The sequence below is a fragment of the Cladophialophora psammophila genome, assembly GCF_000585535.1.
Source record: "Cladophialophora psammophila CBS 110553 chromosome Unknown aczJe-supercont1.28, whole genome shotgun sequence".
In the NCBI taxonomy this organism is placed as follows: Eukaryota; Fungi; Ascomycota; class Eurotiomycetes; order Chaetothyriales; family Herpotrichiellaceae; genus Cladophialophora; species Cladophialophora psammophila.
The window spans coordinates 9,241-35,667 of NW_006912949.1; the positions used below are offsets into that span (position 1 = coordinate 9,241).

The 26,427-nt window shown below is 52.9% G+C and overlaps 9 protein-coding genes across 9 annotated transcripts; 5 read left to right on the forward strand and 4 right to left on the reverse strand.

The window, feature by feature from the left end:
- Window positions 1-939: 939 nt before the first annotated feature.
- On the forward strand, window positions 940-3,762 carry A1O5_11699 (STE/STE20/PAKA protein kinase; the record flags this gene model as incomplete). The annotated part of the gene is made up of 4 exons (XM_007752271.1): window positions 940-1,743; window positions 1,845-3,122; window positions 3,175-3,609; window positions 3,661-3,762. The coding sequence occupies 4 exons, from the start codon at window positions 940-942 to the stop codon at window positions 3,760-3,762; spliced, it is 2,619 nt and encodes an 872-aa protein (XP_007750461.1).
- Window positions 3,763-4,915: 1,153 nt separating this feature from the next.
- On the forward strand, window positions 4,916-7,252 carry A1O5_11700 (signal transducing adaptor molecule; the record flags this gene model as incomplete). The annotated part of the gene is made up of 6 exons (XM_007752272.1): window positions 4,916-4,955; window positions 5,055-5,314; window positions 5,400-5,520; window positions 5,579-6,199; window positions 6,263-6,451; window positions 6,516-7,252. The coding sequence occupies 6 exons, from the start codon at window positions 4,916-4,918 to the stop codon at window positions 7,250-7,252; spliced, it is 1,968 nt and encodes a 655-aa protein (XP_007750462.1).
- A 1,742-nt stretch (window positions 7,253-8,994) lies between these two features.
- On the reverse strand, window positions 8,995-9,563 carry A1O5_11701 (cytochrome-b5 reductase; the record flags this gene model as incomplete). The annotated part of the gene is made up of 2 exons (XM_007752273.1): window positions 8,995-9,295; window positions 9,451-9,563. The coding sequence occupies 2 exons, from the start codon at window positions 9,561-9,563 to the stop codon at window positions 8,995-8,997; spliced, it is 414 nt and encodes a 137-aa protein (XP_007750463.1).
- Window positions 9,564-10,442: 879 nt separating this feature from the next.
- Window positions 10,443-13,481, forward strand: A1O5_11702 (uncharacterized protein; the record flags this gene model as incomplete). Its single annotated transcript, XM_007752274.1, has 1 exon — window positions 10,443-13,481. The coding sequence occupies one exon, from the start codon at window positions 10,443-10,445 to the stop codon at window positions 13,479-13,481; it is 3,039 nt and encodes a 1,012-aa protein (XP_007750464.1).
- A 623-nt stretch (window positions 13,482-14,104) lies between these two features.
- On the reverse strand, window positions 14,105-14,939 carry A1O5_11703 (uncharacterized protein; the record flags this gene model as incomplete). The annotated part of the gene is made up of 2 exons (XM_007752275.1): window positions 14,105-14,489; window positions 14,566-14,939. The coding sequence occupies 2 exons, from the start codon at window positions 14,937-14,939 to the stop codon at window positions 14,105-14,107; spliced, it is 759 nt and encodes a 252-aa protein (XP_007750465.1).
- A 1,242-nt stretch (window positions 14,940-16,181) lies between these two features.
- On the reverse strand, window positions 16,182-16,644 carry A1O5_11704 (uncharacterized protein; the record flags this gene model as incomplete). Its single annotated transcript, XM_007752276.1, has 2 exons — window positions 16,182-16,327; window positions 16,395-16,644. The coding sequence occupies 2 exons, from the start codon at window positions 16,642-16,644 to the stop codon at window positions 16,182-16,184; spliced, it is 396 nt and encodes a 131-aa protein (XP_007750466.1).
- Window positions 16,645-17,961: 1,317 nt separating this feature from the next.
- On the forward strand, window positions 17,962-19,709 carry A1O5_11705 (T-complex protein 1 subunit epsilon; the record flags this gene model as incomplete). The annotated part of the gene is made up of 3 exons (XM_007752277.1): window positions 17,962-19,474; window positions 19,523-19,602; window positions 19,656-19,709. The coding sequence occupies 3 exons, from the start codon at window positions 17,962-17,964 to the stop codon at window positions 19,707-19,709; spliced, it is 1,647 nt and encodes a 548-aa protein (XP_007750467.1).
- Window positions 19,710-20,392: 683 nt separating this feature from the next.
- On the forward strand, window positions 20,393-22,251 carry A1O5_11706 (uncharacterized protein; the record flags this gene model as incomplete). The annotated part of the gene is made up of 2 exons (XM_007752278.1): window positions 20,393-20,531; window positions 20,594-22,251. The coding sequence occupies 2 exons, from the start codon at window positions 20,393-20,395 to the stop codon at window positions 22,249-22,251; spliced, it is 1,797 nt and encodes a 598-aa protein (XP_007750468.1).
- A 199-nt stretch (window positions 22,252-22,450) lies between these two features.
- Window positions 22,451-24,740, reverse strand: A1O5_11707 (uncharacterized protein; the record flags this gene model as incomplete). Its single annotated transcript, XM_007752279.1, has 2 exons — window positions 22,451-24,681; window positions 24,710-24,740. 2 exons carry the CDS (start codon window positions 24,738-24,740, stop codon window positions 22,451-22,453), a joined length of 2,262 nt encoding a protein of 753 aa, XP_007750469.1.
- Window positions 24,741-26,427: the final 1,687 nt, after the last annotated feature.

The window sequence follows — 26,427 nt, forward strand, 5'->3', positions numbered from 1 at the left end:
TCCACCCAGTCCGGAGTAGCCTGTGGGCAAACCGTTGGCTGGGGAAGCAACCAAGCAGATATGAAAAGTAACTAAATATACATTCTCTCCCGTACGGCGCGTTCCTGGTGGGCGGCATTTGGCTTTTCACGATTTGACGTGGTTGTGCGCGCTTCTTACCGCTGGCGATGCTCTGCTGCTTGCTGCGCGTGGGTGGATATCGAGTAGAAACACAGTAATAGTCCGTACAGACTCAAAGCCGCGTCAATCCCCATGTGTTTGCGTATGTGGCCCTTCTCTTGATCCTTTTCTCTTGTGCTCCCTGCTCCGTACCATGCCCAGTCACGGCTGCCCCCAAACTTGCAAGTGAAGGGCTCTCGAAGGGCAGCTGCTGTGGCTTGTCTTGGTCTCCTGTGAGTGGTGAGTGGTGACTGACTGGTTGCTGCGCGCCTGTCGCTTGTCCCTGTTGGGAAAAAGAGCGAGAGAAAGGAGAGAAATACCAGAAACAAGAGGCACCCATTGGTGCTTTTGCGTGATTCCTCGCCCTGATTCACAAGACTACCCAAGTTTGAGCTGGAAACTGGAGCCTGGAACCGAAGGCTGGGGTTCTGAAGGCTTGAAAGCCTGACCTGACACCAGATAGAAGTGAGGGCACTGGGCGCTGAGCATCACCTAGCACCATCAGCACCATCAGCACCGATTAGCACTATTAGCGGCGTTGGCTGCCTGGGCTGCCACCGACTGCCCACCTGGCACTTCCGCACCCACGCACCCACGCACCCACACACCCGCGCAGCCAACTGGTTTGCTTCAATTGCCAGTTGTGTAGCCTGCGGTCCGTCCGCAAGTCTGCAGTCCACAGCCCACTCAGTCCACACACTCCAGTGGCACTTGCACCTTGCACCTTGCACCTCGCACCTCGCACCTGCCAACCTTCACGTTCCGGGTTGACCTTGAACCATGGACAACGTCCATACCACGACATCTTCCACCTTGGCCACCTTCACCTCTTCCAAGCGACGTCGAAATACTCTCACCAAGAATCCTCCCCCCTCTGCCTTCCCCTCCAAGGCCTCTGTACGCAAACAACAGTCGTCTACCACACTTCAACGGGCCCCGTCAGCTCCATCTCCATACCCACGCAGTCACCACACTTCACTATCGTCTCGCGATTTCCATCAGAGAACCCAGTCCAGCGCGTTCGCCTCTTCCACATCCTCGCTTGAGCACAGCAGCGGCGCACCCTCCCCCATCGTCCCCTCCATCAACGCCTTCGCATCGTCCGTCAACGGCTACACAGCACTGCACCACCTCCCCCTCACGCCCCAGAATCCAGATGACCGTCACAAGGACTTGATCGGTGCGCCGTTTGACGCCTCAGGCCTTTTGACTTCTTTTCAAGCCACCGGCATGAACGAAAACCAGAATGCGGGTGCTCAGTCACCATTTCCCCCACCATTGACCCAGAGCCATACAAGCCCCGACCTGCGAACTCATCCACTACGGAACTCACAGACCTTCGGACCTGGAATGGTCGCAATGATGGAAGTCACGCCTCCTAAATCAGAAAATGGCACGCTTAGTCCTAAGCGCTTCTCAGGGGACGGCCACACAAAACCGGCCGGGCCTTTTCGCAAGAAGAGCGGCTTCTCCAGCTTCGTCAATAACATGTTGGGCTCTCCGAAAACCATCAAGATCTCGGCTCCAGAAAATCCACTCCACATGATACACGTCGGCTACGACAACCAGACGGGGCAGTTTACGGTAAGTCGTCGACGGGTTGGACCCATCATCTGTTGATCCATTGACCGATTGATCGGAATGGCCCCCACTATCGAGCGTGACGGCTGATACATATCCAACAGGGACTACCTGCGGACTGGCAGAGGATCCTGTCCGACAGTGGCATCACCAAGACCGAGCAAGACCAGAATCCGCAGATGATGGTCAACATTGTCGAGACCTACAAGAACAACTTGGGCGGCAATGAGGATGGGGTATGGCAGAAATTCGACCATGCCAAACTCTCCGACTCTCCTCAAAGTAGCAACAGCAGCTATCAGAGCCCGGTGACGCCAGTCATCGGGTCCAGCGCTGCATCGTACTCTCCCATGGCGGGTATAATCTCACCCCCGGCTAGTCCTCGGTTTCCTCAGAATCATGAGGGCAGCTTTGAGAATCCTCGCGCGCCGCCGCCGGTACCGAAAGGCCCTCCCGCTAGCGCGATGGCAGGTATGAAGCAAAGTCAGTCGCCGATGCTGATGATGCCCAATCGACCTGCTCCCAAGCCCCCTGTACAGAATCTGCGAGAAATGGCACCCTCTCGGCCTGCACCACCGCCTCCCCTGAGCCGAGACCTACCGCTACGGCCAGTGCAGGAGCAGCCGAAACCGCAGCCTCCACCAGCCTCTCTGCCTAACACGCCATCGATTCCTCAGGAAGAAGCTCGGAGTCGTTCCGGTTCGAAAGGACCGGCTGCGACACCTCCTCGCACTCAGCCGGCAATCCAGTCTCCGGCTCAGTATCAACAGCAGCAAGAACAAGCAATGCTTCTGGCACAACAAGCCATCCAGGATAAACAACTAGATCGAAGTCGAAGTCAGCGTCAAGTGGCGCAAGGTGCCCCCGAGGTTCCACCAAAGATCTTGCCTCAACACATCAGCCCCAACATTCCACAGGCGCAATTTGCTGCTGTGGCAGCTTCGCCAGCCATTGAAGGTACTCCGCAGGTAGCTGCGGTGCCTCGGCCGCGACAGAAGCGACAGCAAAGCAACATCGTGGATGTCACAGCGAGGTTACGAGCAATATGCACTCCCGGTGACCCCACTACAAAGTACAGCAATCTTAACAAAATTGGACAAGGTGCCTCTGGTGGTGTCTATACAGCCTTCGAAAATGGCACAAAGAGATGTGTCGCCATCAAGCAGATGAACCTAGAACAACAACCAAAGAAAGACCTGATTATCAATGAGATTATTGTGATGAAGGACAGCAAGCATAAGAACATTGTCAACTTTATCGACAGCTATCTGCACGAGGGAGACTTGTGGGTTGTCATGGAATACATGCAAGGCGGCAGCCTGACCGATGTGGTGACATTCAATGTCATGAGCGAAGGTCAAATTGCTGCAGTGTGTAGAGAGGTTCGTATTTCTTCGGGAGGTCGGCGCCGCGATCCACTGCTGACTGTCTCAGACGCTCTACGGCTTACAACACCTGCATTCTAAAAATGTGATTCATCGAGACATCAAGTCTGATAACATCCTCCTTTCGGAACGAGGTGACATCAAGCTCACAGATTTTGGCTTCTGTGCCCAAATCAATGATGCTCACAACAAACGCACAACAATGGTAGGAACCCCGTATTGGATGGCTCCAGAGGTTGTGACCAGAAAAGAATACGGTCGAAAAGTCGACATCTGGAGTTTGGGCATCATGGCGATCGAGATGATCGAGGGAGAACCACCATATCTGACCGAGTCACCGCTGCGGGCCTTGTACTTGATCGCTAAGTACGGTACACCACGTATCAAGGACGAGCAAAACCTGTCGCCGGTCTTCCGAGATTTTCTTTATTTCGCCTTGAAAGTTGAACCCGAGAAGCGAGCAAGTGCTCACGACCTGCTACATGTAAGCCATCTCCTACGTTACCGAGTCTATGCCTCTAACATGGAAAACCAGCATCCATTCATGCATAATTGTGCCCCGCTCTCCAGCCTAGCTCCTCTCGTTCAATCTGCGAAAGAAAGCAGAGCCGCAGAGAAGGCCAATAGAGGCACTTAATGGTTGTGGTGGTCTGATTCTTGTACAATTACTGTGACCACGTGTGATTGAGATGAGACCTTTATCCGACTTGCCTGTGTTTTGGACAAACGCGACCACACGATCAGCGAGATATGCTCTTGGCCCCCCTTGGGCTGGAGTGTCATATGCTCATTTGCATCTTTCAACATGCATTGTCAGCTGGCAGAACAAGAATTGAGAAGAGGCGACTTATTAGACGCACTGCAACGGAACCTCTTGGGAGAGAGTTTTTTTTTCTTCTTCTTTCGCGTTCGTCGGCGGCAGTCGATTCTTGCCCACGTCGACTTGTGGGTACCCATCCTTACTTCGAGCAGCGTTCTCCGTAAGCGATCAGCTTGCTGTTTTTTTTTTTTTTTTACGACCCCGAAGAAAACATTATGATCAGATGAGAGGGCAAAGGAGTTTGATGGATGGGATATGGGCAATGCAATAGGCCCTGGGTTATCGGTTATCGGTTACGGGCAATGAATGGCCTCAGGCCCGTCTGGTGGCTATGAGATTCCGGGACGATGGTATGTAGAGGTCTAAAAGCGCCGAGATGAGCAAGGAATTTTGACCTCCACGTGTAACAGCAAGGCAAGCAGATGAGCCATGTAGACGAGAAAGCTCCTCGAAATAACGAGCTTCCATTTTGTGTGGTGTGATGGGTTGTCTTTCTACACGTTGCTGGATAGCAGCGATGTATACTCGATACCTCTACGGGTCACCAAGTATTTTTGGCACGTGTAGCCAGTAGCTAGCGAGCCACTGACAGCTAGGTACCGAGTACTCCGTAGTCCATAATACAATTCGTACTGTGCTTGTCCTGTGGTGCTCCGGTACTGCCTGTCATACGCACCATGGCGCGCAGACTGCAGTGGCTGGTGCGGAGGATGCTCCACCTTTCACCCGCCACCCGATACTGCTGCGTCACTGACACTCGATGGCCGCTAAAAGCTGGAGCAGGCTGGAGGTCAGTTCGTGCCTACCTCGTACTGGCACGGTGAATTAGGCTGCGCCGCATCCCAGCCCGAAGATAAGTCGTGCTTCCATCGCGAGCCTGCTGTTCATGTCAACTTATTGCGTCCGCTTTGACTCTTGATCTCTATTCTTTGAAAGCCTTGATTCGATCAATTAAGATCCTCTGCCCGCCATGTTCCGGGCACAACAAAATGCATTCGACGACGCCGTTGGTAAGCTTGGGATCTTGAGCGCACCGCACTTCGCTTCATAGCGGCCTCACGCTGTATACCTGTACTAACCCTTGTTTTTCTTGCTCGTGTCCTATATAGCCAAAGCAACCGACGAAAACCTGACCTCCGAGAACTGGGAATACATCCTCGACGTCTGCGACAGAGTCTCGTCTAGCGACAGCGGCAGCAAAGATGTGGTGGCTGCCATGATCAAAAGACTCGCGCATCGCAATGCCAATGTCCAACTCTACACCCTGGAGCTTGCCAATGCCCTGTCACAGAATTGCGGCATTCAGATGCACAGGGAGCTGGCAAGCCGAAGTTTTACGGAGGCTTTGTTGAGGTTGGCGAATGATCGAGTGGGTGGTCCTTTGGTTCCTTGTGGATGATCCAGGATGTGGCTGTGTCGTGCGACGAGGCATATTGCTGATGGAGACGCTCTAGAATACGCACCAACAAGTCAAGTCCAAGATAGTGGAAAGAATGGAGGCCTGGACCAAAGATTTCTCGAGCAATACCGAATTGGGCATCATGGAGCAGGCATATATGAGATTGAAAGCACAGAGTGAGTTCGGACTGCGGTGTGCAGCGCGATACTCTAGAAGATTGACTGAGATGCCTAGATCCCAACCTTCCACCCCCTCAGGCCCCCGTCAAAAGCGCAATCACAGAATGGGACAGGCGGAGAGAAGAAGAAGAATTGCAAATGGCCCTCAAACTCTCAATACAAGACAAATCCGCCGCCGGCCCATCGAGCCAACCCTCTGGCAGTCCTGCGGAATTAGCAGCCCAGCCATCAGGTGCGAGTTCGCAACAGGCAGAGCATCACCCCGTGCCCTCAGGTACAACTGCCGCAACCGTCTCACGAGTACGAGCGCTCTTCGACTTCCAACCCTCTGAACCCGGCGAATTACAGTTTCGCAAGGGCGACGTCATAGCTGTGCTCGAATCTGTCTATAAAGATTGGTGGAAAGGCTCTTTACGCGGCCAAACCGGCATATTCCCCCTCAATTACGTTGAGAAGCTACAAGATCCCACTCCCGAGGAACTGCAGAAAGAAGCGCAAATGGAGGCAGAGGTGTTTGGGCAGATCAAAAACGTCGAGAAACTGCTCGCCCTTTTGAGCACGAGCACGGGGGATATGAACGTGCGCGACAACGAGGAGATTACGGAGTTGTACCACAGTACATTGGCAATACGGCCGAAGCTAATCGAGTTGATTGGGAAATATACACAGAAGAAAGGTAAATCCAGACAGAGGAGGGTCTGTCATCGTGCGATGAATCGCTAATATTTTGGTCGTCTAGATGATTTCCAGCAACTCAACGAGAAATTCATCAAAGCGCGACGTGACTACGAAGCGCTTTTGGAGTCATCCATGGCTCAGTCGGCCGCACAATACGCTCGCCCTGGCCCTGCAGCGTACGGGTACGGCCCTGGAGGAGGTGGCCCGCCTGTCCAGCAGGGTTACCCACCTCAAAGATATTACACGCCTGGTGAGTTCTGAATAATCCTCGGACGAACTTTTCGGGGACAAAATCTAAACAGCGGTAATGTCAGATGGCCAACCACCGAATAATGCCGTACCCTACGCTTCAAACCAGCAACAACAACAACAACAACAACAACAACAACCAGGCTTTCAGCCTCCGTATCCGGTAGCCTCGCCACCGCCTCAAAGCCAGACTCCTTCAAATCAGCCCCAACCTCCCCCTTCTCAACTCCCTGATGGATATCCCTCCTACCCGAATCCAGCTCAAGGACCACTCCGTCGCCAATCCCACCCTCAACCTTCGGACCCTTACGCAACGTACCCTCCTCCCAGCGACGGTTCTGCTCGACCGGGACACCAAACGTACCCAGTCATTCAACCACCGAATGTGGCCCAGCTACAGTATGGAGATGAAGGGAAAGATTATTCGCCTTCAAACTACTCCACCGATGATCTGCATAGCCATCAACATCTGCCACCAACATCACAGCCTCCTTCGGGGCCTCCACAGACATATCCCCCACCGCAAGGAATGCCTCAGGGACAACAGCCGCCCTCGCAACCTCCACCGACACAATATCCACCATCTCAACCACCCGCATCATACGATTATCCAGTGCCGCCCGTTACTTCTCCACCTCCAGCCCCAAGTCACGTCCCACCTCCGGTCCCTGGCGATCCCACACAGAGACCCATTACACCGCTCGCACAGAGCTCGGCGTATCCAGTGTTTTCGCCTACACAGGCGCCAGCGAACCCGCAGTATCAAGCATATAGCCAGAGGCCGACGAGTTATTACCGGTAATATGGTAGACGAGGAGGACTTTGACAAGGGAGAATGAGATGAAGCGCAGCAATGGCCACCCGATGAATCGCATTGAGGAAGTTAAAGGGCAGGCAAAGGGAACAATACTCCATATGACATCGGCATGAACGAGGGAGAATGATGATGTACAATCCTTGGAGATGCGTGCAGAACTTTCCCTGCCTCGGTCCCTTCCTCCATTCATGGCTCCGACTCTTGTCTGCAGGACTCGAAATTTTCTGTCGAAGCAATGTCGTCAAATGCTTTCCCCCGGAGCTTGAGACAATCACATCACAATGGCAATGGGAATTTGTTTATTGGAAGTTCAACTTGGAGCCTTCGAATCCGGTTCGCGGCTGACGGTAAGGGCACCAAGAAGGGGAATATGGAGGGAATCGGGAGGGCTGCGAGGATTATGGCGTTGCATGGTCGGCGTTGTGGTGCTGTGACACGATGGTGGCGCGAAGTCTTAGGTCAAAAGAAGGTCCCGCACAACACAACACGGCTAACGACGACGACGTGGTTGAACCCCCTATGACGACCGAAGAACAAAGTCCTCATCGCTTTTTGTGGCCATTGAACTCCCGCTTGGCTCCGCTTCAGCTCAGGTCATCCCAGCTCCGCCTTCGGATGGAAGTCGATGTTGAAGTAGAAGTCGAATGAAACTGTACTTGAATTTTAACATGAAATTGAGCTTTCAAGTCCAAACTCGAACGCTTCTCAAACTCGCTCGCTCGCACAATACTGAAACGCGGCTGTAGTCGGTCACAGCACCTCGCTCTGTTCCGTAGCACCTTACGCAGAAGTCTGTACAATTCTCGACACCTACCCTAGGTACATCAGTAGTCTAGGATCGTCTCTTCAGCTCTCGTTGGCCTCTATCCCTAAGTGAACCAAGCTCACATATATACATCCGTATACTCACACAATATATGTACAAGGATATATAAATATAGGTACATCACACCTGGGGTTGAAAAAGGCACGGGTACACTTATGTATGCATACATCATGTAGGTACGTATATGCGCATATGGCATGGGTTTGAATCTCGCCCCACAAGCTTGTCTGGTGGTCGGCCGTAGACGACGTACGTCCTGCCTGCCTGCCTGTCTGGCGCGACAATGGAGTCAGGAACTCGGATTCGTGTCGTAGGTGATCGGTTTAGAGGGAATATCAAATCCGAAACGACGAGTATAAAAGCAAAATAGGTCTGAATCTCTTGAGAAAAAGTAACGCAAGGAAATGGAAGGATGCCAACGTGAACAGGAGCGACATTTTAAAACTTCAACGGCCCTTTCAACTACAGAAAGCCAGACCCAATACTTCGATCTATCACCTGTAGTAAGCGGAGAACATCTGATTCGGCTCAAACGTTCCCATACACCAGAAGGCCGAGCAGAGAAACCCCCCGGTCTGCACCATAAGCAGATATTTCCAGAATGGTTGACTGAGCTAGATGGATGGCTTTCTCGAGTAGGCTGATGTCGAAGTAGCTTGATCTGGTATTTATCCTTTGTGTATTCACAGATGAGCAAAAAGGTGTAGAAGAGGTCTTCTGGCCCAAGGAGATTTGCAACACCTTGCGCAGCTGTTTTGTGCACGAAACATTGCAGCCACCTTCTGTAAATGTGCAAATCCCAGAAACGAAATCGAAGGCTGACATGTTCTTGATTCCGCAACCGTTCCAGTAACCCCAAGACGTTCGCCGCCAGCAATCCCTTCACAGGCATAGACGCCATCTATTTCTTGTCTTGGGTTTGCATGTATGTGTATCCGAAATATGCCAGCGCCGCACCAATCAAGAGAACAGCATACATGGCAACGCCCATGCCAGTGCCGCCCTCGCCGTTTCTGCCACCAGGGCCAGCAGCAATCTTGTCAGTGGCACCGACCTTGGGGGCCGGGTCACCAGGTACGCGCTTCAGGGTTCCGACTTTGAGGCCGTCGAGGATTTCACGGGCTTCGTCTGAGTGGCCGACATCTTCGAAAGCCTCGGTTGCGTCTTGGCCTCCCACGTCAAGAAGGACTTCTTCACCGCCACTAGATGGATAACGCATGGTCGTCAGTTGCGAACACATCAATGCCGGGGAATGGAAATGGGGAAGAATTGTCAAATGTCAATGGCCATGTGGGGCCACTATCAGTGGGGGAAGACAGAAGGTATCGGGGAATATTGGAAACACAACAGCACATACGGATGCTCGTCGATGAAAGTCGAGGCATTGTAGATCTTGTCGTGGATGACAACGTAGAGATCTTTTTTGGTGTTGTGCTTGGACACCTCGGCGTACGTGAGTTCTTGAGACATGGCTGGCAAAGGTTGTGGTTGGGCGGGAGGGAGGATTGTGTGAGATGAGGACAACGGCTTCTTCTATTGAGATGAGGTAGAGCAGGAAGACAGGACGGCGCTCGACTCGGTGCAGGTGGGAAGCAGGTGGACGAGGGAGGGTTGCGCAGGGAGTAAGGATTAAGGAGCAAGGAGCAGAGAGCAGGGAGCAGGGAGCAGGGAACAGCGAGGGTGGAGGTGAAGGGAGAGAATGTATTAATTGATTTTGTGCAAGAGAAGTTGCCAAACTGTCGGTCGGGAAAGCAGTCACCCAGCAGCAGTGGCAGCAGCCGAGAAACAGACAGAAAGTCGCAGGCAGCGCCGTAGGGCCCAGCGACCCCCGAGCAGATGGTGCAAATGGTGGAGCCACAACACACAATGCCATACAATCTGTACAATTCGGCACACGAATCGGAGGCCAGCTGATAATAAGGTCCAGCATGGCGGGACTTGCAGGGACTTGATGCCCCAAACCTGTCAGCCCGCTTCCGATAACTTGCCGTCTCCCTCCCACGCTTCGGGGCTCTCGTTGATGTCGCGCTCAATTCCGCCCTATATTCGCCTCCTCTCGGGGCAGATTTACCTTTCTTGGTCGGCCTATGGGTTGTGGAACGTATCCCGTATCTTGTTCAAGTCCAGGGTATTAGGTACTCCGGAGGTAGCAAACCTGGGGGTACTGGCGAGCTGGGTAGGTGTCACGTGGGTTCGTGCGGGCAGGTCGCGGGCAGACCAAGAGTGCGGAGAGAGCGACAGGGCCTCTTTGTTGACTTCGATCATCAGTAAACACCTGCACACCACCTGCACCGACAAAATGCAACGATAGCGCTGCCGCAACCCCTCATCCTCACCAGCCGCCCGCAAATGTCAGGCCACATTGTGTATCAAGATGTGCCGCGCACGCGTGATGATGACCATCAACCTCACTCGAATCTGTTCGCCGGCCAAAGGTTATGGTTCTCTCACGTCATCCCTCAGCGGCAGTGCATGATCCAAAATGCTCGACTTAACGGCGCCATTATCGTCGACAGAGACACCGATGCCGATGTCAGACTGGTAGACCACCTCAAGAAGAACAATGCGCCAGGAACATACTCGTACAGATACGTCGAGCACTCCCTCCGCAATGGTCGACTTGAGAATCTCGCCGATCATGCTGTCGGAGCTCCTTCAAGGGTCTCGAGACCTGTCGGCAGTACCCTCACGGCCCCCAAGTCGGGAAGGACACCCTTCACGCCGGAGGACGATCAGTTCCTGTGGGATTGGATGAAGCCATTCATAGACCGTGGAGGAGCCTGGAAAGGAAATGAGATATACAAGCAGATGGAAGAGGCGAACCCGAGACATACATTCCAGAGCTGGCGCGATAGATGGATAAAACATACTCAATTCCAGAAGAGAGATGTCAGCAATGCCGTTGTCTCTGGAGAACTTCGTGCGGCCACCCCGCCAACGCAACCCTCGCATGCGTTACAAAAGAAGAAGCGACGACGAGAATTGCACGATGACGGGGAGGCACAAAGAGCCGAACATGAGGGCGAACATGAGGGCGAACAAAATCGATCCGCAACAGCCAGAGTCGACGGAATTGCAGACCGAACGCCGTCTAAAGTCGCTGTTCAATACGTATCGCCTGCTGGTGAGAAGCCCAAACACCTTGATGTTTTGCAAATCGATGGCAAACAGGTGCAGTCAGCAAGGAAAGCCCAGTCGGCCTCCTATGGATCTTTCACCAAAAAAGAATACGACGAGCTTTACGAGTTGGCTGCGTTGTATGTCGGTGGGGAGTTCAACGACTTCGACGCGCCGTGGGAGGAATTGGCCGAGCACCCTGGTGGTACCCGCACGCCTGCGGAATGGAAGCATTTCTATGTCTCAAGAGTTCTCCCTGACTACTGCAAAAACAACAAGTTACCCATGTCAGAAGTCGCTCCCTATTTGTCTGGGAAATCAGATGAACAAACTACTGGTGCATCTGAGATGCTCGACTCTCAGGAAGGAGATCAATCGATATCGCATTCAACTGAAACCCAGGAAGAATATCAATGTACGAACTGTTTTACAGTCGAAACTGTCAAATGGCGACATGATAAAGAAGGAAAACTCATCTGCTATGAATGCGCGGAGTTTGTGAGACAACATGGCCATCATAGGCCCTCGGTAACTTGGTCAACTGAAGAAAGCAGTTTGAATACAGACGAAAACAAACAATCCAGAACAAATGCAACATCACCCCACGTCACAGCTGCTCAGAAAGATTCTGTTGCACAAATAATTCTTACCCCAGACTCCAATCTCGCAAGCAGTGAAAAGCAGAAGCCTCTGTTTGGTCCGGAAGGCAGTGTTGGCCCTTCCAGGTCTGTTCGCCGAGAGAATTCTCAGCAGTCTCCGTGCCTCACGTCTCCTTCACTTCGAATGCAACTTCCGGCCCTAAATCGCCCACCCGAACCTAACGAGTCGAGGAAGAGGCGTGCTGGAAGGGGTACCCAATCGGAGTCTACGCAGGAGTCGAACAGATCCGGCACTCAAAGTCAGACTCTGGACTACAGTCTTGAAGGGGAGAATCAAAGTCAAACTGCTCCGTCGCAGGGTCTGACAGCAGAAATGGGAGAAGCCCAGTCGAAGGAGGGCGACGCGCAAATGCGACTGTCGTCTCAGGCTGAGAAACACACAGCGACAAAGACTGCTTCGGCGTTCCCAGCTTCCCCAAAAGGCAAGCGGAAGCAACAGCAAGATGGACCCGGAAGCACGAGTGTTCGACAACACCCCTCAATCGGTACTGAGAATCTGGTACATGGTCAAGTACATACTCGTCCCTTAACAGGCTCAAAAGAAGATGATCAGCTCTCGCGTCTTGCCACTCCGTCTAACTCGCGAAAGCCTTCACGCAGCTACCGTGACGATTCGCCACTCTTTGTGCCGGAACATGACGACGACGAGGAGCAGCAACAAAATGATGATTCAGAGTTAGGTGTGGATGCAGATTTCAGCGGCTTAAATCCCCCAAACAAGCCTGAGGCATCTGAAAAGTTCGAAACCGCCCAGGAGTCTATCCAGGAATATGAGACAGGACCAGAAGAACAGCCTCAATCGCCGGATGGAACAATCGCGTCGCAGGCACTGATCGACCGGCTCAAAGGTATCAACGACGAGCTTGACTTGGCTTTCGAGCTGCCCGAACCACCAGGGGGACTAGGGGAGATTGGTATTGATCTATCTGTGATGCCTAACGACGAAGATATCGGTGCGGAGGCAACGATGTTTGGAGAAGGAGATCAACCCGTCCAAAGTCCGGATTACCCGGAAGTCCAGGTCAAGATAGAAGACCACAACCTTCTCCATTCTCCTCTCATGCTCTTTGGTTCCGCTGATGTGGAACTGGGATCATCACCAGGCGCTGGAGACATGTCCGGTCCCTCTGAAAATGTCAAGGGCAAAGGGAAAGAAGTTGAAGAACGGACGATAGCACAAGGACAGAATGAATCCTCCTCCGCCGAACCGGATGGGCACGAGACGGACAATTGGATCGCCCTTCAGCGTGACCTACACCCACGTGTCCCGAACCTAAAACCTGTGTTGTTCAAGGCCATCGAGGCTACCAGCTTCGATTTCGGACTTGCAAGCGAGGTTGTGGATATCATGCTGGAAAACCGTCGTCAGGCGATGAACGAGCGGCGAAGGAAGAGCCGCTCCAACGGCGTTGGAAGGTCCGCCGTCCCAGCAGAAGCTGACTTGGATATGGAGAGTCTCCTTCCGAAGGCTATGCGCGGCGTATGGACTGAGACAGACGACTCGCTCCTCCTAAGCCCGAACGAAAGTGATGCCAGAAAGGTGTTGAGCAAACATGGGCGCGATATCTGTGATGCTCGCTTTGTTTTTCTGGAGGAGTTTGTCGAGGGGTGACGGAGGGACCTGGAGGGTTCAACGGCACAAACGGCCTAGCGAGCCGTTGTCGCAGTTGACAAAATATGACGCCAAAGTACTACTTGTAGGCACGAGATAGATGGAAAGAAAAGACTAATACACATCCAGCTCATTGTAACCTATGTTGACTTAGTTAGCCTGCCATCCAATGCTTGCATGTGCTTGCTTCCCTGCTCTTGCTTCAAGTTGAACCGGGTCGTCTCTCTCGCTCTGTTGTCTGCATTCCTGGATGCAATCCTCTTGTCCTACTGTTTTTGTTTGCGAGCTCCACACGCTCACTCCCTGTTCTCAAGCGAGATGCTCAATTCCCATTGATCGTCCCTCTGTCATGCCCGAGAACCTAGTCCGCCTTGGTCAAACGAACTCCAAACCTTTCCTTCCCCCGGCCTACCATGCCGTTCCAGTCCCGTACACCAAAAAAGAAAGGCCGTCAAACTCCCGGCAGCCAAAACGGAATGAGCTTTCCAAGGTGTCCTGATCTGTCGAGTAAGGGCGTGGAAAGTAATATACAGGTGCGAGAAGGCGATTTCTTTGGCGTTGACTTACCGTAACTGAGGTTGTTTCTCAGCATGGCTGCGCCCGAGTCCTCGGTATGACCTTTCTTACCTGAACCTCAGGTGGCCTTCATAGAACCGGAGCATTGGTCTGGGGCAGTGTTTGTAGATCTTGTCCATGCCGACTCTTGTCCGCCTGCCATTTTTGAACTTGATATAGGCGTGCAATAGTCCGTTGTCGTCTTGGTCCACCATCTCGACACTGGCGACCTGATCCTCCCAGTCTTCCCCCTCAGGAAGCCAGGATTCTTCGGTAGTTTCTTCAGCGGGGCTAGCCGAAACATCTTTGTTGCGTTTCCGACGCTTCGAGGCACGGTGCTCTTCGGAAGAAGGCGTTTCGCGCAACTTCTGCTTTGACCTTATCCTGGCAGGAGGTGGAACTGGCTTCCCACCTATTTTCTTGTGGTACTCTTTGAGAACTGCGCGAGAATGTCTAGAAAGTGGATGCTGTGTTAGCTGTGTTTTCGACCCCGACACCATTTCGATGCAGACGCCGTTATCAGACCTACGGTATCAAGTGATCTTCAGGTTCCCAGGTGTTCTCCTCTTCCCCGTAGCCTTGCCATTTGATCAGGTAGAGCGTCTGGCCCTTGGAGAATTTGTGATCGCGAATTGTCTCGACGGAGTACTCCTCGCCGTCTTCTCCGCCCTCATCGTCATCTTGTCCCAAATCGTCATCATTTCCAGAATCGCCATCTCCTTCTTTTGTGCTGCCATTCACATCGCCCTTCAAATCATGGCCCGCGTCTTCAGGAGCAACTGGCGCCTCCTCTCCGGGTACTTCTTCATCAGCCTTGTCTTTCAATTCCCCATTGAGCTGTTTCTTTGCTTCCGTGTCGCTTTCTTGCTCAGGCTCGTGGAAGATGTCATCTGATTCCTCCATGTCTTCTGCAGAGGGCATCAGTAACTGGTCGAGACGGTGTGCGACAATGGACGACTCGGTGAGGTTGAGAGGTCAGAGGCTCACGCGGAGTGGATGGCAAAACTTACCAAAACCGTGAGGCATTCTGGACTGTTGCGCGGCTGCCGCGGAAACAGAGGAATATTGAAAGTTCGCTATCGCATCAGGAAGCTTGTGATGCAATGAAAGCGTTATGAAAAGCGACAGGAAATTATCTAGACTCGGCAACGCGATGCGACGATAATATTCTGTGTGGCTGGGAGCAGAACGCGGAGAAAGCGACTGGGACCTACTTGGACCTCAAGCTCACGTGGAAACCCATTCAGACCCGCCGAGCCGCCGATTCAAATGGGCGCTACCCAGTACTGGGTACATACAGTTAATAGTAGCGGTCTTGGCAGTCTACCGAATACCTCGTAATGATACCCGCCGTTGACTGCTCACGTCAACTAATCTCTCATCACTCACTTGACCTTTTGGGTTTCATAACAATCTACGCCATTCAATTTGGGGCGAAAGTATTGACCATATCCAAGTCCTTGTGATGCCACTTCATGGATCGGCTTTTCCAGCCGTGATTGTTTCGTTTCTGGGGCATGATGCACCTACGTTTTCGTTGTCGACGCATACCTTCATAACGAGATAGGTACGGAAGGAGTCACTTCAGCTGAAGCTCTTCGCGCTATGTTATGTGACCGATACTGATTCGAGAGTTGTAACAATCCTGGACTAGAAGTTTCTTCAGGGAATCATCAAGGCTGAAGAGACTTTTGCAAGTAGCGGCCAAGAAAGTTGGATCGCGAACCCACATGAGCAAGTCACCATGGATATCCTTGTGCCTCAACTCCCGCTCACACTCGGTAAGCAAGACTTCCAACTCCTCGCCCGTCCAGCCCAATATCTGGGTGAAAACCTTTGCCCTCGAACCACGGAAATTGTCCATTGCACTCGTATAATATCCGAACATGCCAACTTTCCTCAAAATCGGCTTCTTTGCCTACGGCCTGACGGGCAACTTGAAATTAAGACTTGTGATATTCGCGAAGCCGGCACAACGCATCTGCTACATGACCAAGTCGGGGTCACAGTGGCCTTTGATGCTGATTCCATTGACTCCTTCCGTTCATCGGCCCTCCGAGGCGGTGAAAAGCTTCTCGGTGGAAATGAGGCCAGTCTTACAAAGTCGTATCCCTTCATGACGCGACAACGAAAAATGTCGAATTCCTACGGAAACATCCATTCCTCATCGGCATCCGCAATCTCGAGCCGGCGATTTGGAAATACATAATCCGGGTGAATTGGCCTCTGGTAAGTTCTTCCGATGACTGCAGCGTCCGGGTGCGCATCTGCGACATCGATCGCCCAAAACCCTGTTCCGATTCCAACATCAAGGACACAAGGTCGGTTTGCAGGAGCAAACAATGGCCCTATTTGCACCCGAAGCGAGCACAGCATGATACATGAAACAAATCCTGCCTGGATTGTTGTTCAGGGTCTTTGCATTGGATGAGTGACTGCTGCGAAGGATGTTATAGAAGTGTGTTGGGCCTGTACTGAACTTCGCCGAGTACGGATTGTGGATATCCAGAGTCGAGGAGTTCTGGCTTGGGACGAATTTGTTGTTGATAACTAGTCCAGCCTTCACTATTTCATTCTTAAACTGTGTAGTAGGGCAGAAGGTCTTCATCTTGACTTAACACTTAGTGCTCTGAACCTCGCGACCAGTCAGGGTGAAGAATTCCATTGATGACTAGAGCCTCTCGACCTCGCAGCTATTCAGTGTCGGAGGGAACGTGCAAGCTGTTGCTCCCTGTTCCCAACCAAGGATAAGACGGCACTTGCGATCCAGCTTTGTCTTCACAGAAGAAGCCTCCAAGGCTCGTAAGGATATCGAGACAGTTGAACAATGAAATGGGAATATTGCCGACACGCGATTTCTTCTTATAGCCCGCGTCAGCGTTCAGTAACAGACATGATTCGAGGTTTCCAGCTCCATATCGAGTGGGAAATAGATCGAGAACGCGTAGAGTCGGCAATGAACGTTCACTCGCCATAGACTCCGTGTGAGTGCGCAGGCAAGAGGATGATGAACCCGCACATTCTCGGGTCGTGTGAGGTGGGAATATCTGCGTTGATCAGGAAACTAACCATGGGTCCAGCAGTGGTTGCATTGGGCTTGAACGTCTTCTGCACTGTCTGTGTTTTCGACTTTGGTGAGCAATTGGTACGATTCCTGAACAGAGGCTAATAAATTTCCAGTCCATGTCATCTTCAGCATCATGGAATTCCAGTGCTATGGGGCGGCATCGTCCAGCACTGAGTTGACATCCTGGATTCGGGGGGGGGGGGCAGGAAAGAACCCGTTCTTAAAGAGCATGTTATTTAGCCAGGTGCCTATTAACAAAATTTGTCTTGAGTCTTGTCCACGGCGCTCTCACACTTATTTAATTTATGCTTAACCTCAATAACGACTATTTCCTGAGTCCTCCCAAGTTAAATAGTGTTAAAGATATGCTAATCACCTCCGTGAACGCGACGTACCGTCGTACTTAAGGTCGGGGTGAACTAGGCTTGACTAGGTTTGGAACTTCGAGGTAGAGAAGTCCAGTACCCAGTAGGGCAGCGCTACTATATTTCCGAAAAGGGTAGACTATCCTTGGCGATGGCAAAAGCAGCGGGGCAGGCATGTCTCCAAAATTTCGAGAACCATGTTCACCAACTGGTGCCACTATCGAACCAGTTCCGCAGCCAGTTAGCCATCACACTTCAGAGAACACGCATCCGGTCGTCATTGTCTGCGCTGAGTTGGATCTGTATGGGGAAGACCTGAGAACGAGTAAATAGCAGCAGATCCCTTACTGCATCGCCTCATCCGCAGTCAAACTCTGCACAATCCGCAGGCACGAACTCACACCACATTCACACCCACCATCAAGGAAAACGGAAATTGCGACTAACGTTAGGAGGAGGGCGGACTGCGGCTTCACTTGGAAACACACTCATCATGGCGATGCAGTTGGATTTATCTCAGGCTCAAATCCTGAAGGACGAGACGGGAAGACCTTTCATTGTCGTCCGAGACCAGGGAAAGAAGAAGAGAACACATGGTATAGAGGCTGTCAAGCAACACATCGTTGCAGCCCGCACGATTGCAAACATTGTCAGAACCTCATTAGGCCCGCGGGGTCTCGACAAGATCCTCATATCTCCAGATGGGGACATTCAGATATCAAACGATGGCCGCACAATCATGTCAGAGATGGAAATAACACATCCTATCGCTAAACTCATGGTCGAACTTTCAAAGTCACAAGATGAAGAGATTGGTGATGGTACAACTGGTGTCGTCGTCCTGGCTGCTGCTCTCCTCGATCAGGCCGCAGATCTCATCGATAAAGGCATCCATCCCATTCGCATTGCCGACGGCTTCGACCAGGCTTGCGAGATTGCTGTCGCACATCTGGACAAAATCAGTGATGAAATCGCCTTTAGTCGCGAGAAGCAAGAAAATCTGATCAAGGTTGCCAAAACCAGTCTCGGGAGCAAAATTGTCAGCAAGTCCCATGACCAGTTCGCGAAGATCGCAGTCGATGCCGTCATGTCTGTTGCCGACCTCGAGCGAAAAGATGTCGATTTCGAGCTCATCAAGGTCGACGGCAAAGCAGGTGGTTCAATCGAGGACTCTTTACTGGTCAAGGGAGTCATCATCGACAAAGACTTTTCCCATCCGCAGATGCCGAGTGAAGTGAGGGACGCCAAACTGGCCATCCTGACATGTGCCTTCGAACCGCCCAAACCAAAGACCAAGCATAAGCTCGATATATCCACTGTGGAAGAATTCAGGAAGCTGCAGCAGTACGAAAAGAACAAATTCGTCGAGATGATCGACATGATCAAAGCCACAGGGGCCAATCTTGTGATTTGTCAATGGGGTTTCGATGACGAGGCAAACCACCTCCTTCTTCAAAACAAGCTTCCGGCGGTACGGTGGGTCGGCGGCCCTGAAATCGAATTGATAGCGATTGCTACCAACGGTCGAATCGTGCCGCGATTCGAGGACCTGAGCAGGGAGAAACTAGGCAAGGCTGGCGTGGTCCGAGAAATGACATTTGGGACCACTCGAGAAAAGATGCTGGTCATCGAAGAGTGCGCCAATACTCGAGCTGTCACAGTCTTCGTAAGGGGCAGCAACAAGATGATCATCGATGAGGCGAAGAGATCCCTTCATGACGCTCTTTGTGTTGTTCGCAACCTCGTCAGAGACAACAGAGTCGTCTACGGTGGTGGTGCTGCCGAAATTGCTTGTTCTCTCGCTGTCGAGGATGCTGCTTCGAAATCGCCGGGTTTAGAACAGTATGCCATGAGAGCGTTTGCCGACGCTTTGGACGCGATTCCGATGGCTCTGGCAGAGAATTCTGGTCTGAGTCCGATTGAGACGCTGGCCGAAGTGAAGTCGCGGCAGATCAAGGAACAGAACTCTAGGTTAGGCGTTGATTGCATGGGAACTGGAAACAGTGGTACGTTCTAATTTATTGCTAGCATCGGGCTTTACTGACTCCTGGAAGATATGCGGGCCAATTTTGTCATCGACCCCCTTATTGGAAAACGATCGCAGTTGCTCCTTGCAACCCAGCTATGTCGAATGGTACGTCTCGTCGTCGTGCGGGTTGCTCTCTTTAGCTCACATAGTTCAAACAGGTCCTGAAAATCAACAACGTGATTGTGGCGGGCAGCGACGATAACGACTTCTAGACTTGTTCCAGCGGCATTGCCTCAGCATTTAAGGGCGTTTGCGGCAAAAGCCTGCATGAAGACATGATTCGAAAGAGTGTACAAAATGATACCCGTTGGCAGATCGGATAGAAAAATGAAAAAGCCGTGATTGTCACTAGTTTGCCATCGATCATTTATCGTCTGCTAACAATCTCTGCCGGAAGACACCTGTCGAGCGCCGACCTAATCCTCCTTTACTAACTCGCTATTCGTGCTCACCACAATGCTGTCTCAAGTACTGCCTTGAAAAACGTTCTCGGGGCTGACCTTGCTTATACCTATTAGTAGGCTATCTTGCGTCAGCTGCCCGCGAACCGAGCATGTTAATGCCAGGGGCGACTTCAGTTCTGTGATCAACATGGATCGACAGGAGCTACAGAAGGCCGACTCATGCAAGGCTGCAGATGGCGCCGGTGAATAATAGCATTGTTGATTGGTTCTTCGGAGTTAAGCTGCCAGCATCTCTGCTTGGCAAATAACGTGGCCGGGATCATCATCTCTTGCTGCAATCACCGAGTCAGCGTGTTGGGAGGGCTGCGTATTTACGGCCTTTTTGAGGCTCGGGATCAAGTGCTGTCTCGGGTGGGAATGAGCCTGTAGAGTCTCTCCTCGCAAAATGACAAGAGCTCAAACAAGGGCAACAGACGGACCCGAAAGACACAATGGAGACTCAACCGTCCCGGGTCGTCTTCGAAAGGAGGCTGCCCACAGAAGCAAGAAGGGAAGAGGACGACTGGGCCGGTTTGTCTGACGCGAGAGCCAGGAGAAGGATCCAGAATCGTCTGAACCAGCGCTCATATCGTACGTCTATGTGAAATCTTCCCATGAAGATGCTGTCGCCTGACTCAATGTCACATTTCCAGGCCGCAGGAGAGCAGCAGAACGAGAGGCAAAAAGGGCGTCAGCTGCCTGCAGGCAACAAAAGCCTGTCTCCCTTGCGCCGCGGGAAGTTGTACGTGCAGCGGATCAAAAAGGCAAAGGCAAGCAAACAGCGTCTGGAGGAGATGCTCCGCTTCCCGATAACACATTCGGCCAGGTTGCCCTGCACTCTCAAACAGAGCTTCAGCAAATCACCTCCCCGGTGCTGGGATGTGCGGTGCTGCTTGCGAACCATGGGATACGGAGAGTCCACCATTACGCCCGCACGATCCTCTGGCCTTCGTTCAAGCATTACAGCCTCGAGACCAACGAGTCCTTAACCTCAGCCTTCTTTCACCTGAGCATGGTCGATGACCTGTTGCTCAACTCATTCGTCTGGACCGCCGCATTGGCCATGTCGATGCACCTGCCCCATACCGCCATTGCCAACGACGCGGTCATGTTCGCCTGCCAGAATAGGGCAGTTCAGAGCATTCGCGAGCATATCGATCGGAACCAAGTCTCGGACTCTTTGATTTTTGCAGTTCTTGCCCTTACGATACGCGACACTGACCCTCGCATGGCTGTGCACAAGGCAGGTGGAGGAGAACACTGCTTTGGAGGCTTCGATCCCCCGCTACGATCACTCGGTTGGATCCAATATTTCTCCCACTTTCGCTGGACGCCGTCTCACATGCTCGCGGTCAAATCCCTCGTGGCTGCGCGAGGTGGCCTCCAACATGTCTCGATGCCTGGTGTTGCGGAACAGATCCAGTCCACAGACATCCTACGGGCAAGTTTATCGCTGTGCCGCCCAAATTTCACCCTCTGCCGCCTCTACCAGCACGTGCTTGAGAACCATGTCAAGATGGTCCGCCCGCCCCGCGAGAGACTTGACGAGGCGTTTCCCACCATCCACGACACTGATTTCAAGGACCTGCTCCTCGACATGAGAATGTACTGCCGAGAGCTAGAGAGAATCGCGGCAGAATCGGGTGGTGCTTCTGAGGGCGGCGGTGGCGGGGGCGGTGATGGTGCTGCCGACGACCTGGTGGCCTCGTCGGGGGTGGCCTGGGAAACGAACGTCTATCGCAATCTCATCCAGCACCGCCTGTTGCGGCTACCCCGGTACGGGAGCCGAGAGGAAGAACTCTGCCGTCTCGCGGCCATGATTTTCAGCTACGGCGTCATTTACCCCGTCGCCAGGCCAAGACCCTTGCGCGTTCTGGCTAAGCAGTTAAGAATCGAGGTTGAGCACCACCCGTCGTCTCCTTCAATAGCGACGTGCAATGGGCCAACGACGGCGGGTCGCGGGGCGGCGTTCCTCCTGTGGATTGCGGTCCTCGGCGCTCTCGCGTCCAAGAACAGCGACGATGACGAAGCTTTCTTCGTCGATCTCGTGGCAACGTGCTCTGCGAGACTGGAGGTTGTGGACTTCGCCCACCTGCGAGCCCTCGTGTGCCGCTTCCTCTGGCTCGCAGGTGCTTGCGACGAGGGCGCATACGACGTGTGGGCGAAGGTCTGGGGTGTCATGGAACATGAGGAGGTAAGGAATGCCAACGCGTGCCTGCACCAGCAGCAGGAGCAGGCGCAGGACGAGGAGGAGGAGGGGTCAGGAGTTGTCGGGTCTATGCACCACGTGTCTTTGATATGTGCACTATAGATACGTGCTGTAATGAGAGTGGTGAGACAGGCAGGTAGGCAGGCAGGCAGGCAGGCAGGCAGGCAGGCAGGCAGGCAGATGGGAGGTGTGTAACATTGGACGCAGCATTTTCAGGGCTATCGGAGTTTCCACACAAGGCTAACTATCGACGTCAAACGCTATGTATATAATATAGACCTTGGTGCGAGATCAAAATAATCTACTTCGCAGCATCCTTTTTTGCGGCGACCGCGGCGGATCCCACTGCGCTTCCTCGGGGCCGCTTATACTTCCTCTTCTCCTTGCGACTCATCAGACCTTTGTCGCGCGTGCCCTTGCCGCCTTCCCAGAACCCGCCGGCCGCCCTGCGCCGTCTGATCACACTTCGCCCGCAGACACCACAATCTTCGCTCCGGAACCTCTGCTCGCGCGAGCACCACCCGCAGACCATGCGGTCAGCGTGCTCGTTGACGTGGGCTTCGGCGGCGTCGTGGCACCGGTCGCACGGGTACACGCGGTGGCAGCAGCTGAAGCGGAACCAGCGGTAGCTGTGTCGGTAGTGCGCACAGGTGCCGTTGTCCGGCAGGGGCGTGCCCGCAGAGATACCTAGGTTTTCTTTCTTCGGCCGCCGTAGCGGGAGCGTGTCTGAGGAGGCGTGGGACACGCGGAGGAACTTGACCTCGTGTATCGTGAATGTCATTTTGGCGTGGCATGACCGACACACCTGGATCGGAGTATCGCCCCGTACGGAGACCATGCCCGGGGGGACCGGGAAGGTTGTGGAACAAGATGCACAGGTGGGTTGGAAGACCGACGGGAGGAGGTCGGTGATTGTGCAGCCTGTGATTTCAATCGTGCCCGCCCGGACGGTGTTGGCATGCAAGGCATTGGGAGTATAAGAGACCGTGAAGGGTGTTGTGCACTTGGGGCAGGATGCGGTACGCACACTGGACGCCGAAGGGCTAGTCTCGTCACCGCTGGGCTTAATGTTAGAAATGTCCAGAGGAGATTTGCAGCGCAGGCACTTGACGGAGAGTGATAGGGACGCCAAGGTCAGAAGCTCGATGTTATGGAGCTCCAGGTTGGGGAAGGAAATATGGATTCCCTTTTCGGTTGCAGTTGATGAGACTGGAAGCGCCGCACCGCCTGAGTCAGCCTCGTCCTCGTCGTCGGTTTGTTCCTCATCTTCAGAGCCGGAGAATTCGCCAGAGTCGTAAGACGACTCAGAATCATCCTGTCGGTCCCATTCAGGAGGTCGAGGGATGAACATCACATGCGGTCGGCCTTCGTCCGAGATCAGCCCTCTGGGTTCTTCTACACCCTCCTCTGTCGACACCCCCTGCTGTGTTTCCTCGACCGGAGGCTGCTGCGGAGCTGGGATATCTGGTGGAGCCGTCCGAGCTGTGGTCTGTGCCATCTCTGAAGCCATTGAATGAATATTCTGGGTCAAGTAGTTGATATGAGCCATGAGGGTCATGTCCAGGTGTTTTCGGACATGTCTTTCAAAAGCCAACTGAACGGTCTCAGCTTCTGAGCCACTGACGCCCTTCAATAGCACCGTGCAAGGCTCCAGGTTATAAAGCCGCGGGACAATCAGCGTGACTTCCCTGAGCGGTTGTAGGTTAAGGGGGAGGCGGTCCGATTTGGCCACTTGTATAGGAATGTTGAAAGTCGTTCCATCAGGGCTTTTAGAGTAGTGCGGAATTCGTCCCATGCGAGCTTCGAGTTGACGAACATCAGCTTCCCTCTTAGCTAGGGCGTTGGACCTGTCTACGTTTGTCCAAAGTGGACGCGGCGCTACGGATATGGGTGGAGGGGAGGGCAGACGGGCCACTTGTGGCACAGGCTCAGGGGTTCTGGAGTTCTTGTCGGCATTTGCAATGATCTTAATGGTCTGAGCCTTTTCAGATGTCAAGAACTTCTCAAGGTGCTTGTCCAGCTCGTTCAAAAGCGCCAACAGCGTCTTATTCGGGGAGGATTGGACAAGGCTGTCAAACCCCTTTTCCACGTTGATCTGGAAACCCCGGGCCATTTCGGCATTTGTGACTTTGATGGTCGGTCTGCCATTTTGCAGATATGGTGTAGGGACGGTCAGGATGCAATGGAGACCGCCTTCAAGCTCGAATGGAAAGTCTGGATCCGAGGGCGCTAGGGCGAAGGACAAGGTAGTGTCACCAGGCGTGTCTCTCCGAACTGGAGAAAACCTCCTAATCACTTGACCCAGCTGGAATTCACGCGGATTGCTCTGTTGGAGTTGGGATAGGGGCTTCTGACTTGGAGACGAGCCAGAGACCAACGCCCTGGTTTGGTGAGACAGAGCCTGGCGTTCTTGCACGACCGAGGGGCCTTGGGCACCTTCGGCCTGTCGAGGGTCTGGTTTTGGCCTAGGGTTTGTGACTCTGTCTTTAGGCTGAAGGTGTTTGAACGGGCATTGCAAGCCAGCTCGACAGCCTGGGACGATGATTAGCTGGGTTATCACGTGAAGTCATTTCGTTGATGGCCAATTCCATGATTGAGGGTACGAAATGGCCAGTGATCTGCGCAGCTGCTAAGCCAGGCATCAGACAGCATGCCGTGCATGTGTCAATTTAGGCTATTGGAGGAATTTATTACACCAGCTGGGCCAATGGAAAAATTGCAGAGTAAAAGACAGAAGAGTGATTACCTTTGTTTGTATTGAAAAAGCGACATACCCTCGGCTGTGATTGACCCGGTGACGACGCGATTGGCGTTGGGTTCTCGGGGGGTGGTTGATGCTCAATTTGGGTGCTGACACGGCTGGTGCCTGGATATTGGGCGCAATGCGCAATAAGCGATCAGCAGCTGGGAACAACTCAGCAGTCAGATGACCGATGGGCAGTGTTTCATCGGCTGAACCACCGGTCCCCCTTCCCCCCAATCACCCCAAGCTAGAAAGGGATTCGACGCGGAGGCGCCCGGGGGGATTTTAGAAGGGTTGGGGGCGGCCTTGGATGGTGGCAAAGGGTTTTAGCCCGCACCGCAAGGCAAGGCGAAGCTGGACGAGGCAACAAAGGAGCTGCAGGCTTACTGAGGCTGGCGTTGTCAAGTGACATGCTGATTGATGAGTTGGCACTCATCAACAAAGGTTCCTTGATTTCACGTTTCTCGGCCAGATGATGGAACCGCTTTGGGGTGCTGGCTAGGGCGGTCGGCCGACCAAGTGCTGTTTCGGTTATTGGGAAGGAGGGAAGGAGAGAAAAAAGGCGGATGATAAGCTTCCGAATCTGATCAAGCGTGATGGGGGATGGATGCTGGGGGATGGGACAAATCCAAATCTAGATGTACTTGGTAGATCGGGAGGAGAATAAAGGGAAAAGAGAAGCGGCGGCGGAGGAGGAGGAGCAGGAAGAGGAAGGGCAAGTGATCAAGTGATGCAAAGAGGCAAACTCACGACCTTTGCACTTCTTTACCTTTGGACGAAGATGGAGTCATTCGGTGATGATGTGGCAGAGAAGAGTCGACTCACTCGGTTACTCACTCACTTTCATTCAGTCATAATATGACTCCCATATACTTGTTACAAACACACTGCGGCAGACGTGAGTCGAAGTGAGGTGGAAGTGAAGTCGAAGTGAAAACTCGAAATACGAGGGGTGACATCACCGCCTGGAAAGCGACGATGGTGCAGCATACCTCGCACCTCGCAACTAGTACTCACTCTCTTCACTTCACTTTCATGCAATGAACTTTGTTATTCTTCTTTGGGGTGTCGATACCTTCTGTATGGTAAGAGAGAGTACCAGAACCTGAATTCTGTAAGTTTTGTATTCGACATTTTGGGTCGTTACGGATGCCATGGTCACATATTTTTATCCAAGTGGTGATACAGGTCAACGTCCGAGGGAGATTCGTGGGTGAACGTGACCAGTTCTTCGCAAGCGACTGGCTCGGTGTGGTTAACCAAGTCACAGCCTTGGACCAAGGAGAGAGTACCCAGTACCTTCCCTAGCACGCCTAGTTACAGTGCAGCCTGCTACCTGCTACATGGCTAATCACTGAGGTAGTTAGCACGTACCAAGTAGGTGCGTACAGGCCTCCGCCTCCCCCCCTTCGCCCCTTCGCCCCTTCGCCACCCTCACCTCCCCTACACCCACCACCCAAACTTTGCCGCCCGCCTAATCACTAACCCCCAAACCACCTACCTATCTTTGACTACTCGCATAAGCAATAATACCT